General features: G+C 43.4%; 1 protein-coding gene across 2 annotated transcripts in view; it reads right to left on the bottom strand.

Annotated features, from left to right (window-relative positions):
• TENM4 (teneurin transmembrane protein 4) overlaps positions 1–15,880 on the bottom strand; it is a 2,219,108-nt gene that overhangs the window by 186,954 nt on the left and 2,016,274 nt on the right. For both annotated transcript variants that reach the window (XM_074955672.1, XM_074955678.1), the window contains one exon: positions 14,374–14,584. In XM_074955672.1, the coding sequence (XP_074811773.1) occupies positions 14,374–14,584 (211 nt within the window). The remainder of the gene's footprint in view (positions 1–14,373; positions 14,585–15,880) is intronic.

Here is a 15,880-nt window from a genome sequence, read left to right on the forward strand (position 1 = left end):
GCTCTAACTAGTTGTCCACACTGCCTCTCCGGAAGAAGTGGGCTCAAAGAAGTACGCTCTCCTCCAAGGTTTCCAGCAGGTTGAGTGAATTAGCATGTCAATCTGCTCACTTTCAGAGAAAAAGGTGTTCACTTAACCCTTGCTTGGGCTGGCTGACCCATTAAGCAGTGGCCCTGGACGCTTAAGAAGACTGCCAGACAAAAACCAACAAACCAGGGGCAGAGACAGCATTTACAGAAAACCATACCAAAGCACAGAACTTGCAGGAAAACCCATCTCGGCTCATGTTTTAAATCCCCTTTCCCATGTTAAAGTGATTTTTAAGCTTGGCCTGTCTATCCTATTCCTGTTGAACAATCTTGCTACAAACATGAATGCTTTCATTAAACAAGCCAACCAACCAACCAACCAACCAACCAGCTGTACGTGATCCAAGGGTTACCGCAGATGGATTTTTACAAGTTAAGTAAATAAACTCAGTTATGCCCAGGCAGGAAGCCATTAGGACTGACTCTCCACAAGCCCCGCCCCCTCTCTAGTAATTTAAACCTGAGTAAAGGGAGCAGCAAACATGTCCATTCTGATCTGGTTGTGTTTTACCTCCCCTTTGCACCAGTGTGAATGACTGCACATGGGGAAAGGCAGCAGGGAGTCAGGCCTGTGGGCCCAATTCGTCGCTGCCCCTTGAACCTTTTTATGCCAGTGATGCCAAGGCATAAGACCCTCCCCACTCTCCAGTGTAGTAACACTGACATAGAGGGTCTCCGTAGCCCTCCTCTGCCACTGGACGCCCTGGCACAGCACTGTGCTGTGTGTGTTTGTGTGGTCACTTTTATGTTTCAGCAACCCCGTGTTGCTGCTGTGGTCCCAGCCAGCCCCAGCAAGCCACCTTCTCTCTGTCATTGCTCTGGCCCAGGGGAATATTCACACCAATATTCTCACTGCAATAAGTGTCCTCAGCCACAGTAAGTCTCATCACTGCTTTCCCTGTTTAACAGGTACTATAATAGCCCTTGGGAAGTAAAAGACAGTAAAAACTGAAGAAGATTCTGACCCTCGGTGAACACAACCCATAATTTCATCTGTCCAGCACATTGGGAGCTCCTGGGGGTTCATTTGCTTTCTAAGGAAACAATGCTATTCAATTAAATTCATTCTGCATGGCAGGTGGAATTATAAATCGAAAGGACTGTCAGCTGCTACAGTAATTCTGATAATGATGCTAACACAGGATTATGGAGGAGAGAGGAGATAAAAAAGGTTTCAGACACCTAGAAATTTCAAACTTGATACTATGGGTAAATAAAAGACCCCACAACTAAAGCAAATGCAGACATGCTCGATCCAATATTCTCTTGCTCCTCCTTTTCCTTCCCAATTTGAAGTCTGAAAGGATTGGTTCTTTCCTCTCTGCACCTGCAGAAATTTCAATTCTTCTGCTTCATCTGTATTTTAGAATCCTTTTACTTTTCTAGTTCAAATCATCCACACCTGGCAGCTGGGAATGTGAATGTCTTGACAGCATCATGGAAACCCAGTCATTATTTCTGAGTGATCGTTCTCAGTTTCCTCATCTGCAGGACGCCTAGTTTGATGCTGATTCTGCTAATGCCACATGATGGTTTGCCAGATTTTGATTTTTTTCTGAAGGTTGGGAGGTCTGATTTAATTAAAGATCCATGTATGTAACCCCTTTTTACTCTCAAATCCCACTGGAGGTCTAACCTCCACATGCAGGTATCAGGAAGCTAAATTAGGAAAAGGGCATTGGGAAGACATGCCTTTAAACAGCTTCCCCAGAAAGTCAATGTGAAGTACCATAATCACACCATCCAATTTCATTTTTATCTCTTTAAACTCCTCCTCTGCTGAAACCAATGAAACAAATTTTTAATGACAGGTACCCCATACTTCCATCAGCCTATTGACAGCACATTCCTGCTCAATGCAGCAGTGACTCTGCTGTCTGGATTGTTTCAAACTCAGAATGGTGAAGCACACAAAATTTGGAGTCTGGAATCAGTTTGGATAAACATCCAAAAGCTTGGGCTGCTTATCCAGACTATCTGGACCGAAGTGGACAGCACATCATGTGAGATTTCAGCACTTCTGCTTCTAGTCCTGGCTTGAAATACTTTCTAGTTACTTATAGGGCCCTCATCACCACACCCACTTAGCGCAAGAGCTACCTTCTTCACAGTATTTCAGCACATCTATTTCCAAAACCAAGCCGGAAAAGCTGCACAAACAGCCTTTCGTGGCATGTTTTTAGAACTTCTGGTTCTAGTCCCAGCTGGAATCTGGAAATGGGATGGGGGAAGCCTAATCATTTCAGAAGCTTAAAGGAGGTTTGATCTGAGTCTGGTTTTGGAAATAGGGGAAGGTTTGGTTTGGTTTGGGAGAATGCTCATCTCTCCTGTTCATCCCTCACCTTTCACTCTCCTTTTTACAAGAAATCCTGCCAGCGAGGAATGCTTGATAGATGAAGGTCACTGTTTGCTTGGAAGCACAATGGGTGGGATTTCAAAAGCACTGAGCGCTGGCCTAACTCTGCTCTCACTGAAGTCAATGGTAATTCGGCTCTAATTGAAGTCAATGGTCAAACTCCCATTGACTTGACCTGGACCAGAGTTAGAGCAGCATTGCACGATTTTGGAAAATCTCTCCCTATGTGCCTCTGCTGTTTAGGGATGCACAACAAACACAATTTCTACTCTGATACCTTAAGAGACGCATGAACACTGAAGAAAGTCACAGAAGAGACAGCGAATTATAGTTCCTAAGGAATTACCTGGCACCATTTCAAAATCTCTGATCTATCTCAGACACTCTTAACTACTCATTTATCACACATGTCATAAACTAGTTGGAGGCAGTTTCAGCAAAATGGAGCTCTTGGGGCGTAATAAAGCCTACTTACTTGAATACAGTTCCCACACTACTTAGGTGAGAGGGAATCTTTAAATTGCAGGTCCTATGCATAATGAGGGTACTTTTCACCTCTGCAACTAACATGTAAGACAATGGTGCTCTAGACCAAACTGGGGTGCATGTACACTCTAGGGGGTCCACGGGTTCCACTGATCAACTCTTCCTTCTCCCTCCCAGCGCCTCCTGCATGCTGGGGAACAGCTTATCCCCAGCATGCAGGAGGCGCTGGGAGGGAGGGGAAGGAGAGGGGACGGGGCGCGCTCAGGGGACGGGGTGGAATCATGTTCGGGGCTGCTGGTCCCATTGATCAACTCCTCCCCCTTCCTCCCAGTGCCTCCTGCATGCTGGGAAACAGCTGTTCAGTGGCATGCAGGAGGCTCTGGGAGCGGGGGAGGAGCAGGGATGCGGCGTGCTTGAGGGAGGGGGCAGAAAGAGGAGGGGCAGGGGTGGAGCAGGGACGGGAAGACGTGGGGCGTGGGTGAGGCTTTGGGGGAAGGGGTGGAGTAGGGGCGGGGCCTGGGGCTGAGCAGGAGGCTTGGGGGTCTGCAAAAAATTTTAAACCAAAATGGGGGTCCTTGGGTTGCTGAAGTTTGAGAACCGCTGTTCTAGACCATACCTTGGGAATGTTTCTTTTCCTTCCTTTCTTTTTGCAAATGGTGTATTTCAAAATCTGAATTATGGTCCAATAAATGAAATTCTCATATCCCTGATTTGCCTAGGGGATTGCAAGCATAAATCTACTGAAATTTTTTTGTCCCTTCTCACTCATATAAATTGTTGCAAACTAATATAGGAAACAACAATTATTCAGGCTTAAGGTTTAAACTAGCAAATGGGAAGATCAGTATGTTACATTTTCTGTGCTTGTAGCTTGGGGCAAGGCTAAAGCTGGCTTTGAGTCTCATTTGAAATGATACTGTGAATGTGTGTATGTATTCTAGGAAAAACACACACACACACACACACACGACCTCAAATGTGGACTTATTCAGTTAAATAAATGTCTTTAAATCTAGCAGTGCTACCATTTTAGGTACATTAAAAATAAATTCATTTTCACTTTACACAGACTTGGTCTAATAAATTATGGATGCAGTACCCAGAATGGCAAACATTTAATGGGTTACATTTTTAGAGTGGGGTGACGGGGGATAGGTGTCTGAATTCCTAGTTGTTTCTGGCTCTCCAGGTAGCTTGCTGTGTGACCTGGGGCAAATCATTTCACCTCCCTGTGCCTCAGTTTACCCATCTATAAAATGGGTTCAACACCACTTACTGTATGTACTTTGCAGAGCGTGCTGTAGGGATTAATTAAAGAAAGGAGTCACGAGTTCACTATGTATGAATTTGTGCATGCAGTAAAGTGGTCATTGTTAAAACATCACCATTGGCCAACGCTTACCACACAGTGGGGGTAGGGAGAGGGGCGGGGAGCAGGGTGGTGACCATTTCCCCCTCTACAAAGAACAAGAGAAATCTCTGGTAACTGTCGGGAGAAGTTGACCCTCTGTTGGCTTCTACCCGACGGATGTGCTCAATTACCTGCTCATGCATCCAAGCACATATTTTATGGGTACCCTTTAAGCACAGACGTTTGAAAATTAAGCACTAAGAAGCCCGTTGTTCCAACACAAAGAGGGCTTTCCTTCTGTTTGCCAAAATATACAAGCAACTCTTAGAACCCGTATTTTTGCTCTTTACTGCTAGAGCATAAATGCAATTAATAGTCAAGCAGCACTGTAATATGACACAGGAATAAAACAAGCTGTGCTTACATTAGCCCGCAGCCTGGGACATACAGACAGAGCTATATACAAAAGTGCAAAAACTAAAACCATATGTCCTGGAGTTTCCTTGATTTGCAAATTTCTCCAGAAGGCTTCAGATAACACTAGAAGCCTTGTCATTAAGGCAGAATTCCACTGTTCTAAGAAACATAACAAAACAAAAAAAGTAACTTTAGAATTAAATAAACCTTTTCTTGACCCTAAAGCTGAGGTAATTACCCCAATCAATAAACCTTTTGTACAAACTCTATCAGATCAAGAGAACTTGTCTGCTGCAAACAGCACATTGACAAGCAGTGGGTGACAGAGTGAGTTCAAGGATACCAGTCCATGTTAGTACAGATGTAGACAGAGCTCATTAAAAAAAAAACACCTCTTTTTTTTCTTTTGCAAACTACTAATCAAAAATAGAGAGAACATTCCTTGTGCATTAACCAACATTTATTTTTCATTCCTGTAGCGTCTTCTGAAATTACAAGGACTATTCTGAAGAGGAATTCATGCCAAAAAAATTGTCCTGAGAACTGATGCTGAATTAATTATTCCATCTGTGGCTTACTGCTAATCCAGCTTTACACAGAGTGGGACAATCCCAGAAGTTACTTTGAAACTTAGCCTTTCCACTCATAGAAACAAGGAAGAGACGCATCGTATGCAGAAACAGGCTGTGAAAATTGTTAGTGCCACATGTCTGACCTTTACAGTTTCTTACTACTTAATTATCTTTGAGATGTGTCACAGATTTCCCCTTTATTTGAGGTGCCATAAATTTTTGACTCAAAGGTCCTGCAAATAACCATTATGCATACCATCAGAGTTGGGAGGGAGGGTTGTTATGCAAGAATTCTTTTGGACACTTACAAAGAGGAAAAAAAAGGTCATCCTATGTAAGACCTAGATTTGGTCTGACTGGTCTCATTTCAGGTTTTTGGAAGCACCTTGGGCCCCAGCTGTTTAAGAAAGCCCCATTTAGCAGACAGAATGGCGCACCGTCGGAACAGGTGTTAGACAAGAGCGCAGCCAGCCTACTGCAATTTGCATGGTACAGCTACAATGCAGCACATGTCCTATGACAACTCTGGCAGAAATAATAACGAAACAGTGTGGGATCTGCTTTCCGTGTTGTTTGTCTGGCAGTGACACTAGCCAAATGGCAGGATGGGAACTGGCCACTGACTGAAGCTGAAAAGGACTTAAAAACCTGGAGAAGTATTAAGTCTGCTGGAAATCACAGGCAACACAGGGGCAACTAGAGAGATGGGCTTTGATACTGGGAGATGCTGAGCATCCTCAGTTCACTTCAATGGGAAATCAGAATGCTCAGCAATCATAGAATCATAGAACTGGAAGGGACCTCAAGAGGTCATCTAGTCCAGTCCCCTGCACTCAAGGCAGGACTAAGTATTATCTAGACCATCCCTGACAGGTGTTTGTCCAACTTGCTCTTAAACATCCCCAATGATAGAGATTCCACTACCTCCCTAGGCAATTTATTCCAGTGCTTAACCACCCTGACAGTTAGGAAGTTTTTGGAAGCTTTGCAGGACTGGGGCACAAGTGATGGGATTTAGGGAGTTATGGAGGCTTTGGTACAGTCACAGGAGGTACTCAGATGCTACACTGAGGAAGGCCATATAATTACCTGGATAGACACATAGTCACTTATTTACTGAGGGTAAGATACAAGAACCTCACTGAGGATTTCAACTAAGGAAATGCAATCCAGTGTGAAAAACACAAGCCCCTCCCCACATTCCCTCCCCACCAAAACTCCATTTCTAGATCCAAACCAAAGTTTTTTTTTAAAAGGATTTACATTTTAATTCCACACCCCGCCCCCCCACAACTGCTTTTGACCCATCAGGGGTAACTGGAAGTGCTGTAAAGGTGTGGGAAAGTATTTTCTTGCAAGGCTTAAAGCTGAATTTTGCAGAGATAAGAGATCTGGGTAATTCTTGCATAAGCAGCTGACCTGAAACCTGGATTGTGAACCTTTTGAAATTGATCCATTACAGTTTAAAACACAGTTATAATACCTAGATAGATAACAATATGCACAAAGAAACAACCTTCTTGAGGGGCTAAGCCCCATTTAGGTTAGGAGGGTTGGTAATGGGACAGAAAGCTTCTACTTCCAGAGTTTTTACTCAACCTGGTTTAGAAATGACCAAAAGCGGGTACCATCAGGGGCTGCTCAGTGGTCTGTGTAAATGACAGTTGTCAATGCAATTCTTCATTAACAATTATTTACATCACAGAAACCACCACTCCAGTTGGCACCAGTTGTGATGTTTCAAAGACAGCAAAGACTGAATAGGTGCCGAGAGCGAGTTGCCTTCTCTGCTCTAGAGGTGGGATAAATTTTTCAAAAGTGCCTCAGGGTACATCTACACAGCTGGCGGCAATAAGCCTCCCAGGCCGGGTTGACAGACACAGGGTAGAAAGGCTCATGCTAGCACTCTAAAATAGCTGTGCAGCCAGTGCTTTGAAGTTGAGAGTCAGGCAAGTCGGAGCTCGAGTTCTGAAGCTGACTCCCCATCCCCAGGCTTCAGAGCCTGAGCTCCAGCCTAGGCTGCAATTTCAAAGTCCTAAGTGATTTATGAAACTAAGGCTTGGTCTATACTTGGTCTATACACAATAAGGTCAACATACGGCAGCTTATGTCAACCTATTTATGTCTGTGTGCACATTACAGCCTTGTTCCCACCGATGTAAGTGCCCTGCTATGCCGACATAACTCCACCTCCACAAGAGGCATGTGTCTTTTGTCAGTGTAGTGTGTAGGGTGACGCAGTGTCCATGTAGCACTGTGTTACTCACATGTCATTCTTGTCAATTTCACTGCTCCAGCATTGACAACTAAATTGGCAAGAAAGCCGGGCTGTCATTGGGGCACGTGGAAGGCTCCAGTGAGAGCCTGGCTGCCCCTGGGCTCCCCACTCCCAGCCAGGCTGCCGCTTGGAGGCTCCTGGCTCCCCATGGGGAGCTCTGGTACAACACGGAGGCTCCCCTTGAACCCTGGTACATCCCAGAGGCTCTTTGCACCCTTTGGGGAGCCCAGCAACTGCACTCCCACAAGCTGCTCAGACTCTGGGCATGGAGCTCACAGCCAAGAGCCTGGGTGGGTCAGGGAGTTGAGAGCCCAGGGGGCAGCTGGATTCCCGGTGGTGGGGAGCCGAGAGCCTGGGGGGCAGTCAGGCTCCAGACAGGGAGCTGTATATGGAGTTGAGAGCCCAGGGTCTCAGCCCCCACACTGCCCCTCTTTGGTTGGTGGAAGTGCTCCTGGTGAGGAGAAGAAGAAGGGTAGTTTGGACATGTACCATCTCAGTAACTCGACCTAACATAGGTTGATTTACGTTTCTAGTGAGGACATGCCCTAAGTCCTATTTTCAAAAGAGACTTAGGCACCTACAAGCCTAAGTGCCATTGACTTTCAATTAGATTTAGGCTTAAGTGCCTAAGTCAATTTTGAAAATGGGACTTAGATGCTTCTGAAAATGTTTCTGGTAATTGCTTTAGTATAAGACATAGTGGTGGGGTAGCAGAGACACTTGCAATACTGCTGCCTATTATGAACCTGTTAGTAACAGGATAAATGTAAGATTTCAGTGTGCACGGCTGTCAATCTTCCATGAGCACTGAATTCACATAAAAAATCCTAAACAAATGGATGACTCTGGGTCTGTGCAAAGAGTAACAGGATGCCATGTGGGTGGAAGTAACAAAGGTGTTGAGTGGTAACCCAGGATAAAGATTCTGTGATTTCACAGAAGGGGGATTGATCACAGGGTAGCAAGAAAACGAAAAAGAGGGCTTTTTTGTCTTTTAACTGAACAGAGCTCCTAACTATAATCTGACAGGGCTTTAAAACTCTGTGAGAAACCTGTGTGGGAAGTATCTGAACCGAACAGGAGGAATCTGGAGCACCAGGAAGAAGGCACTGAAGGCTTGAGGCTAATCAAAAAATGCCATCTAATGGAGTGGCTGTCAGCAAGGGCATGCAAGGGGAATCGCAGAGCTAAAGGCAAAACCTATTTGCAGACCATGCGAAGTACCACTAATAGTTTAGCAAAAGTAAAGTTGTGACTTTCCTCACCCATCATTTTTCTTTAATTTCAAATTTTTTTCTGTACCGGTTGAGCAGACGGAAATGTCTCTGAGCCTAGGAAGTGAAGGATTCTTAGCCAAGTGCCCAGATACCAGCCCCAAGAGGCAGAAATGCTCAGAATTCTTGCTGTGACTCAGGAAAAGGGACACTTATTTTTGACCATGCAAACAAAAGGGAAAAGGAACCTCTCTTAATAGCTGGGCCCATCCTGGCAACGTGAGGTGGATGAAACCAGTCAATGTCCTTAGACTCGAGGGCCCTTAACTTTAAGCATGCACTAAAGTGCTTTGCTGGAGGAGAGCCTCAGCCAAACTCAGAAAGGAGGATCAGATGGTGTAAGCTAGATCCTCATCTACCCAGGCTCCCTTAAACCTACTTACACCCACTCTCTCGATGTGTAAGGGAGTCTAAGCTAGTGTAACTCAGAATTTGAGGAGCTGGAAGAAGGGGTGAGTTAAAGCAGATGCCATCCTGTTTTAGCTTGTAACTTCTTTTGGCTTCTCAGCATGTACATTTAGACTCTCTCAGACACCAACAGAGAGGGTGTGAGAACCTCTAATGGATTCCCAGTTTCTGTAAGTGGCTAAGTCGGTGGAACATAGGCACTGACTGTACTGAAAGCAAGTGTGAGTTACAGACACTCCCACTAGACTTTCTTGGGAGCAACCTAAATACTGGAATCTGTGCAGAGAAATTTTCAGACAGGGTTAAGTCAGAACTCTTCATATCACTTCTTGTGCCACCTCCTGCACCCAGGACAAGTCATGCACCCTCTCTCTCCTAGTCTACACTCATTACTATTGTGAAGTATTCCTATGTCAATCTCCTGGCTGACAATGTGTCTACACCTTCTTGCATTTGAACTCTTGTCCCAGGGAATGCACTGGGCTTGGTTGTATGTTAGGCTCCTGCAGGAAGGAGCCTGCCTTTTGATATGTACTGTAGAGTGCTGTGCACACTAATTGGGCTCTATAAATACAACCTCTAGGTCTCTTTGTACTTTGATGGACAAAAGCACTCACTGGCAGTTTTCTTTATGGGCAGCGGAGGGGGCAGGAGGAATGACAGTACTTTTCTTAATCTTAAATCGTGTCTCTTGCTGAAGCTAAAAGCTAGCTAAAAAACCCCCATCCCATAATGGGCGTTCTGCAGCACTTCCTCTTGCTTGCTGGGATATGACGTTTCACCTGTAAACAGACAACCTCTCCTCCCACATGCGCTCTCTCTCTCTCTCTCTAGCACACAGCTGAAAGCTTTCTTCCCTTTGATTTTTCCATGGCCCTACACAGCCCAGCCTGCTACAGCTCAGCAGGAACAGCTGCTGACAGGCTCCCTCTCTGACTTCATAGATGCTGCTTTCAGGCTCTCAGATGTTTCTTGCCTCCACTGAACAGATTTTTGGCCAACATCTCCGTCTCAGATGTGCTGACTCCAGCTCTCCCTTAACCTCCTGTTTTATTCCACTTATAGCAGATTGCTCTGACTAAATCACTGCTGCCAGGCAGAGGTGAATCCACAAGGCGCTTTTCAGAGAAGTGTTTCTATTAAAAATTTCAGAATGTGCTGCCAATGTCATTTACAAGAGGGTTAATTCATTGCTGAGAGACACTGATTCTCCATTCCTTTATGATGTTTTGTGCTGTAATTTAGTGGAACGAAATGAAAAAAGGTTATTAAAAGCTGAAAACTATGCCACAATAATCCCCCCCCCGAATTGCCATTATTTAGGATCAGCATGAGTTTTGATGGGAGTTATAATGCCGCATTCTCCCACGGTTTACATGTGATGCCAGGATGCATATACAGGAAAAGATGTTGATAAAGTCCAGTCCTTTCGGCTGTGATGTTTCTATTGTAGGCAAATCTACCTCCTTATAGGAAACAGGAGAAGACGAAAGTGCTATCAAAGCAAATTACAACGCTACTGAGTGAGTGGATTTCCTTCTAGCTTTGCAAGATTCCAAAACTCTAACTAGGCACAGGCTGGTGCTTTACTAAATTAAATGTGCCATCGAGCTGAGAACACAGATTGCTTGCCTTTTGCTCCTGTTTTCCCATGAATAATGGAGAGTATGATCAGTCCAGACAGGTAGTGTACAATAATTACCGTCAGTGTTGCAATATGGAGAAACTGACCTATGCTGACTGATTTTATTGACAGTTTGGTCAGTTGGAAAGCAGGAGATGAACTTAGCAGAATCCGTCCAAAACGTTTGTTTCTGGAACATGTACCATGCTCAAACAGGACTCCAACTGAAATTATGGAAGTTTTTTCCAAGAAAAAGCTGCAGGATTTGGCCCTCTGCGGTTGTTATTAACTGTTACCCATTATTGTGAACAATTAGCAGGTTTATAGCACTTTTCATTTTCAGTCAGTTCATTCTCACAGCACCTCTGTGGATCAGATAAATAGTATTATCCCCATTTTACAGATTAGGAAACTGAAGCACAGAGGGATTAAACAACATACACAAGCCTGAAAGGAGTCAGTGTCAGCACTCGGATTAAAATAGAGAGTCATGGCTCCCAGTCCTGTACTCAGACTGCTAGACCCTGCCTCTTCCTTGATAATGCTTATAAATTCAAAATGCTTCTTCCCTGTATTTATTATTTCTTTGGATTTCTGCAATAATCAAACAGAGTTCTTCCATGTGTAATTCTGACAAAAATAAAATCAAACGACAGCCATCAGAGCTCAACACCAGCCAAACACAAACCTCCCACCCCTGTACATAAATGTAACCTGCCCATCACATAAGACTTGATATATTTAAATGGCACTGGAATTTTACACCTGGGTTCATAAACCTGGAATGTCAGGTTGCTCCATCCTCTTTACTATGGTGTCAACAGAAATTGCAACACAAGACGCTACAGTTTTTATGGACTTAAAGGGTAGCAACCGTGTCTTGTCAGAGCTCATGAATACACTGAAAAGGGTCTGAGATTCTCCTATACATAGTGTCCTATTTAATGATTTCACAGGAAACCTCCAGCAGATATTTTTAAAGGCTGCTGTTGAAAATGACCATATAAGCAAGGGACTGACCACTCCTGGCCATTAAAGTTCTCACAGTACTTTTTGTAAGGTGTTAGCTTAGCTGTGGTGTGCTGGCCAAATTCCTGTCAGGCAGTCACATCATGCTTATCTAAAATTCAGACTCTAGACTCATCTGGCATAGTAGTTTTCACAGCCTGTCCCAAAGTGGGTCATTTGTGTCCTTTCTATGCACTGTGGCTTTGCATTATTATATGGCAGCTGGTGGGTGAAATGATTCCTCAGACAGCGGAAAATCCTGCCTGCACCATCTTATTAGGGCTGATCTACTTGGTGCATTGGTCTGCACCAGGGGGTGTAAATTCTAGTGTGCATGAGTGTGTCACACACTAAGTGGCCCATATGGACCCTGCTGGCGCATATTGGAAGTGTGCGTTAATTTAGTCCCATTTCAAACAATACTATGTAACCTGCTTTAGTGCATGCCAGCAGGGTCCACACAGGTCAGTTAGTGTAGAACACACTAGTGTGCCCTAGAATGTACACCTTTCTAGTGCAGACTACCACACCATGTAGACAAGCTGGTAGAAGCAGGGCAGAGCTGGAAGTGCAAAGCCTTGAGCCTTCCTGCCAGCAATGGGCAGAATACTTCAAGGTGGATGGGGGAATATAGTGGGTGGCACCTTACAGGTGGTCTAAAACAAGATCACAGCCTGCGCCACCTGCTATGTGGCTAACCACAATGCATGCTTGGGTGAGCTTAACCACAGAGGACCAGGCCACCCTGAAGCTGCAGAGCACTTAAAGGAGCCTTACCCAGTCCTTCAGCCCAGTGCTGACAGGTGTACTAGCACTGTATCTTGCCCTTCTACAGTGTGAGTGTAGTGATGCGGGGAGAAGAGCCTGATCCCAGCTTGTACTTTGCAATCAGTTTGAAAAGTACAGTGATTATGTTTTAAAATTCTCTTCCATTGTGAGAGCTATTACTGGTTGAGTGGCATATGCCATCTGCAGGGGAATCTCTCAAACTGAAGGTAGAATCCTTCAGAACAGAAGAAACTTTTTAAAATGGAACCCACTATATGAAAAGCAGTTGGGGATCCTTTTGGATGAGAGTGTCGGATAAAGGTAAAATTTGTTTCAGTTACAATAATTTGCTAAAGTAAACTAAGCAAACTAACAAAACCACATTGTGGAGTAAGTCTTCCATTTAATAAGTTAAAGAGCAATTATTTCTGGTGTTGCTTAATTGTGAACAGCCTTGAATACACTGAATTCTGACACTGAAGGCCTGTTTATGTTCTAAGTTTTCATTTTAACACAATATTACAGTAGCAGTGTATTAAATAAACTTGAAAAGTAAAACTATATATTGGAGCCTTAATGATTTTGCTTTAATAAGACCTAAACTTTTAATTAACCTGCCAAGACAAATTGCAACCCATAGCTCTCAGGTAACTACTGCAGACAGCTGAGTCTCAATGCCAATGCCTCTTTGGGGAGAGGAATTAATGGCAACACTGGAATGAGCCTGCTTTATGCAGTAAAGAAAAAAGGTCCATTAAACAATCATTGTGGGTAGAAGAAAGCTAAGTGCTGATTTTATGGAGGAGTCTTTGAATTACAACAAAATGGATATGGGGATATGAACCTGCTCAGGAGGTCAGTCAAACATAAAATTAAACATGAAGGAGTCAGAAATAGGTTCTGGTAAAGGATTGATTGCAAACAGAGGGATATAGACCTGGGACAGGTCATACAGTGTGAAATGTATATGCTGGAAGAAGAATCCTGGGATGCTGTGAGAAGAGGTGGTGGTTACTCAGTGCCTGGTGCTAACTGATTGCTTTACTGATGGAGAGCCTGGGTGAGTTCTGGATACCCAATTCCCATCCATTTGAAAATTTCAGCCTCTTTCTTTTAGATGAGGCATAAAACAGGTTCATACAACGGGCTATCCCCTCCCATAGTGCTTTTTGCAAGAGACGGGGTATTAAATTTCGTGTCTTTGCCCAACTCCAATTTAAGTAATTATGTGATACCCACAGTTTCAATCAGATATGGTATTCCTCACTTCCTGTCCCAAACTGCTGCTTGATGCTGCTATGTGCTGTTGAACAGCTGCCCAATTCCACCAGAAAATAAAATATAGGACCAAGAGAAATAGAATCAAAGTTTCCAAATAGAAGGATCAGGGAGGAGGGGCCACCTCTGTAATCAGTAACTCTGGCTTCATCTGCAGTGGCAGGCAGCTTGTCTAAAACATAATTTTTAAATAGGGCTTTAATACAGTTATGCCCCATCCAGGCCATCATGGATATGTTAATTCTTACAGTATTTAGCATTAATATTGTGTGCAGTTTTGTTCCCAAGAGAACAACCATTGCCCAAATATCCTCACTTATGCTAAATAGTACTTTACTCTGTGAGTGGTCTCATTAAAATCAATGAGATGGTCCAGGAGTAAGATGCTACTCAGTGTGAGTAAGGGTATGAGAAACTGGCCCTAAGGTACATAGATTATGTAAAACAATATAGTAAATCCTTACCGATGGCAGTGGTAAGAAAAGAAACCACCTCGGACTCTTTGCCATCATTGTAGAAGGCCAGATGCCATATTCCTGTATCCAAATACTGGATAAACCCCGTCTCATGACTGGACATTGGCACAAAGCCTCTAGGTTGCCGCTGAGGTCCTTCCAGACTCCTCACCTCTTGGGTAAGTAGCCGTCTCCCATCGAGGAGCTCAACAAAGTCAAACTGAAACACAAAGGAAAGATGTTCATTGTATATTTCAGGATTCCAGAAAATGATCACGCTCCCTGGTCCAGATCTGTCTCAGGATGGGCAGAAGAGCTTTGCATTAAACATATGACACCCACACTTATGGATCATCATACAAGTTATTTCCTCTGGTAAGTCATGACATGTTCCAATTCAACCTATAAGGAGATGCCTGGAATTGTGTCTGTTCACAGTAGTTTGCTGGATCTCCACCCATTCTTCTCCTCTTGTTTCTCTCACAGCTCCTCACATACCCGCAGGAGCTCTTCTAATGCCTCCAACACACTGTGGCCACATTTTTTAAAATTCATAAAACCTTAAAACCAATAAAAAAAATGCAAAAAAAAAATTGTGATTCCCACCTCATTACAAGGACCATCTCTTGCACATGTAAATTCTGATGTTGTTGAATCAGCCATTGTTTTCAACTTGGCCCATACTGTATAAATGCAATTTTTAAAAATACTTTATATGATATTAACTTTAATTTCTTACTATATACAGACAATGAAGTCTAAATGAATTTAATATGGTAACAATAATTTTTAATCTCCTGACTTTTGTGAGTATAGAACCTTAACCATAAAGTTAGTTTTTTGCAGTTTTTTCCCCCCTTGCTTCACTCTTTATACAGACGTTGGGTAAAATCCTGGCCCTACTGAAGTCAGTGGGAGATTTTCCACTGACTTCAGTGGGGCCAAGATTTCACTCCTTATTTCTTAGCATTTCTTAGCAAAACATGCTTTCCAAGTTTGTCAAATCCAAATAATGTAGGTTATCTATAACTTGTATTAACTACTAAAATAAAAAGACCCATCATTTTTTCATGACTCTCAGAAAATAATCTTCAAATTATACTGTAAAATCACTTTAGGATAGGAAATTTCAGCATAAAAAATAAGTTTCATGGGCGAATCAGAAGCACCTGATAATAGGCACTAATAATGAAAGTGGGCTTCATGCCAATAAACACACACCATGCGTAATATGGGTGTATACAAGCACTTTGGGACACATGCAACCAGCACTTGTGCAAATAAAATTTGCATATTTGGCGTATAACATTATCTGTCTACAGCTCCAACCTGGGAAATCATCCTTATTCAGGATCTGAATTGGTGCTTAACGTTGGTGAATGCATATTTTGCAGTTGTCACGTAGGCATCTATTTTTGAATATTTGAACCTCAGTATCTTCCATGAACCCACAGAATTCTTGAGATAGGTAACTGAAATAAAAAGAGGGGCCATCTACCTTTTCAAGGTACAAGCT

The sequence above is a fragment of the Natator depressus genome, chromosome 1 (assembly GCF_965152275.1).
Source record: "Natator depressus isolate rNatDep1 chromosome 1, rNatDep2.hap1, whole genome shotgun sequence".
In the NCBI taxonomy this organism is placed as follows: domain Eukaryota; kingdom Metazoa; phylum Chordata; order Testudines; family Cheloniidae; genus Natator; species Natator depressus.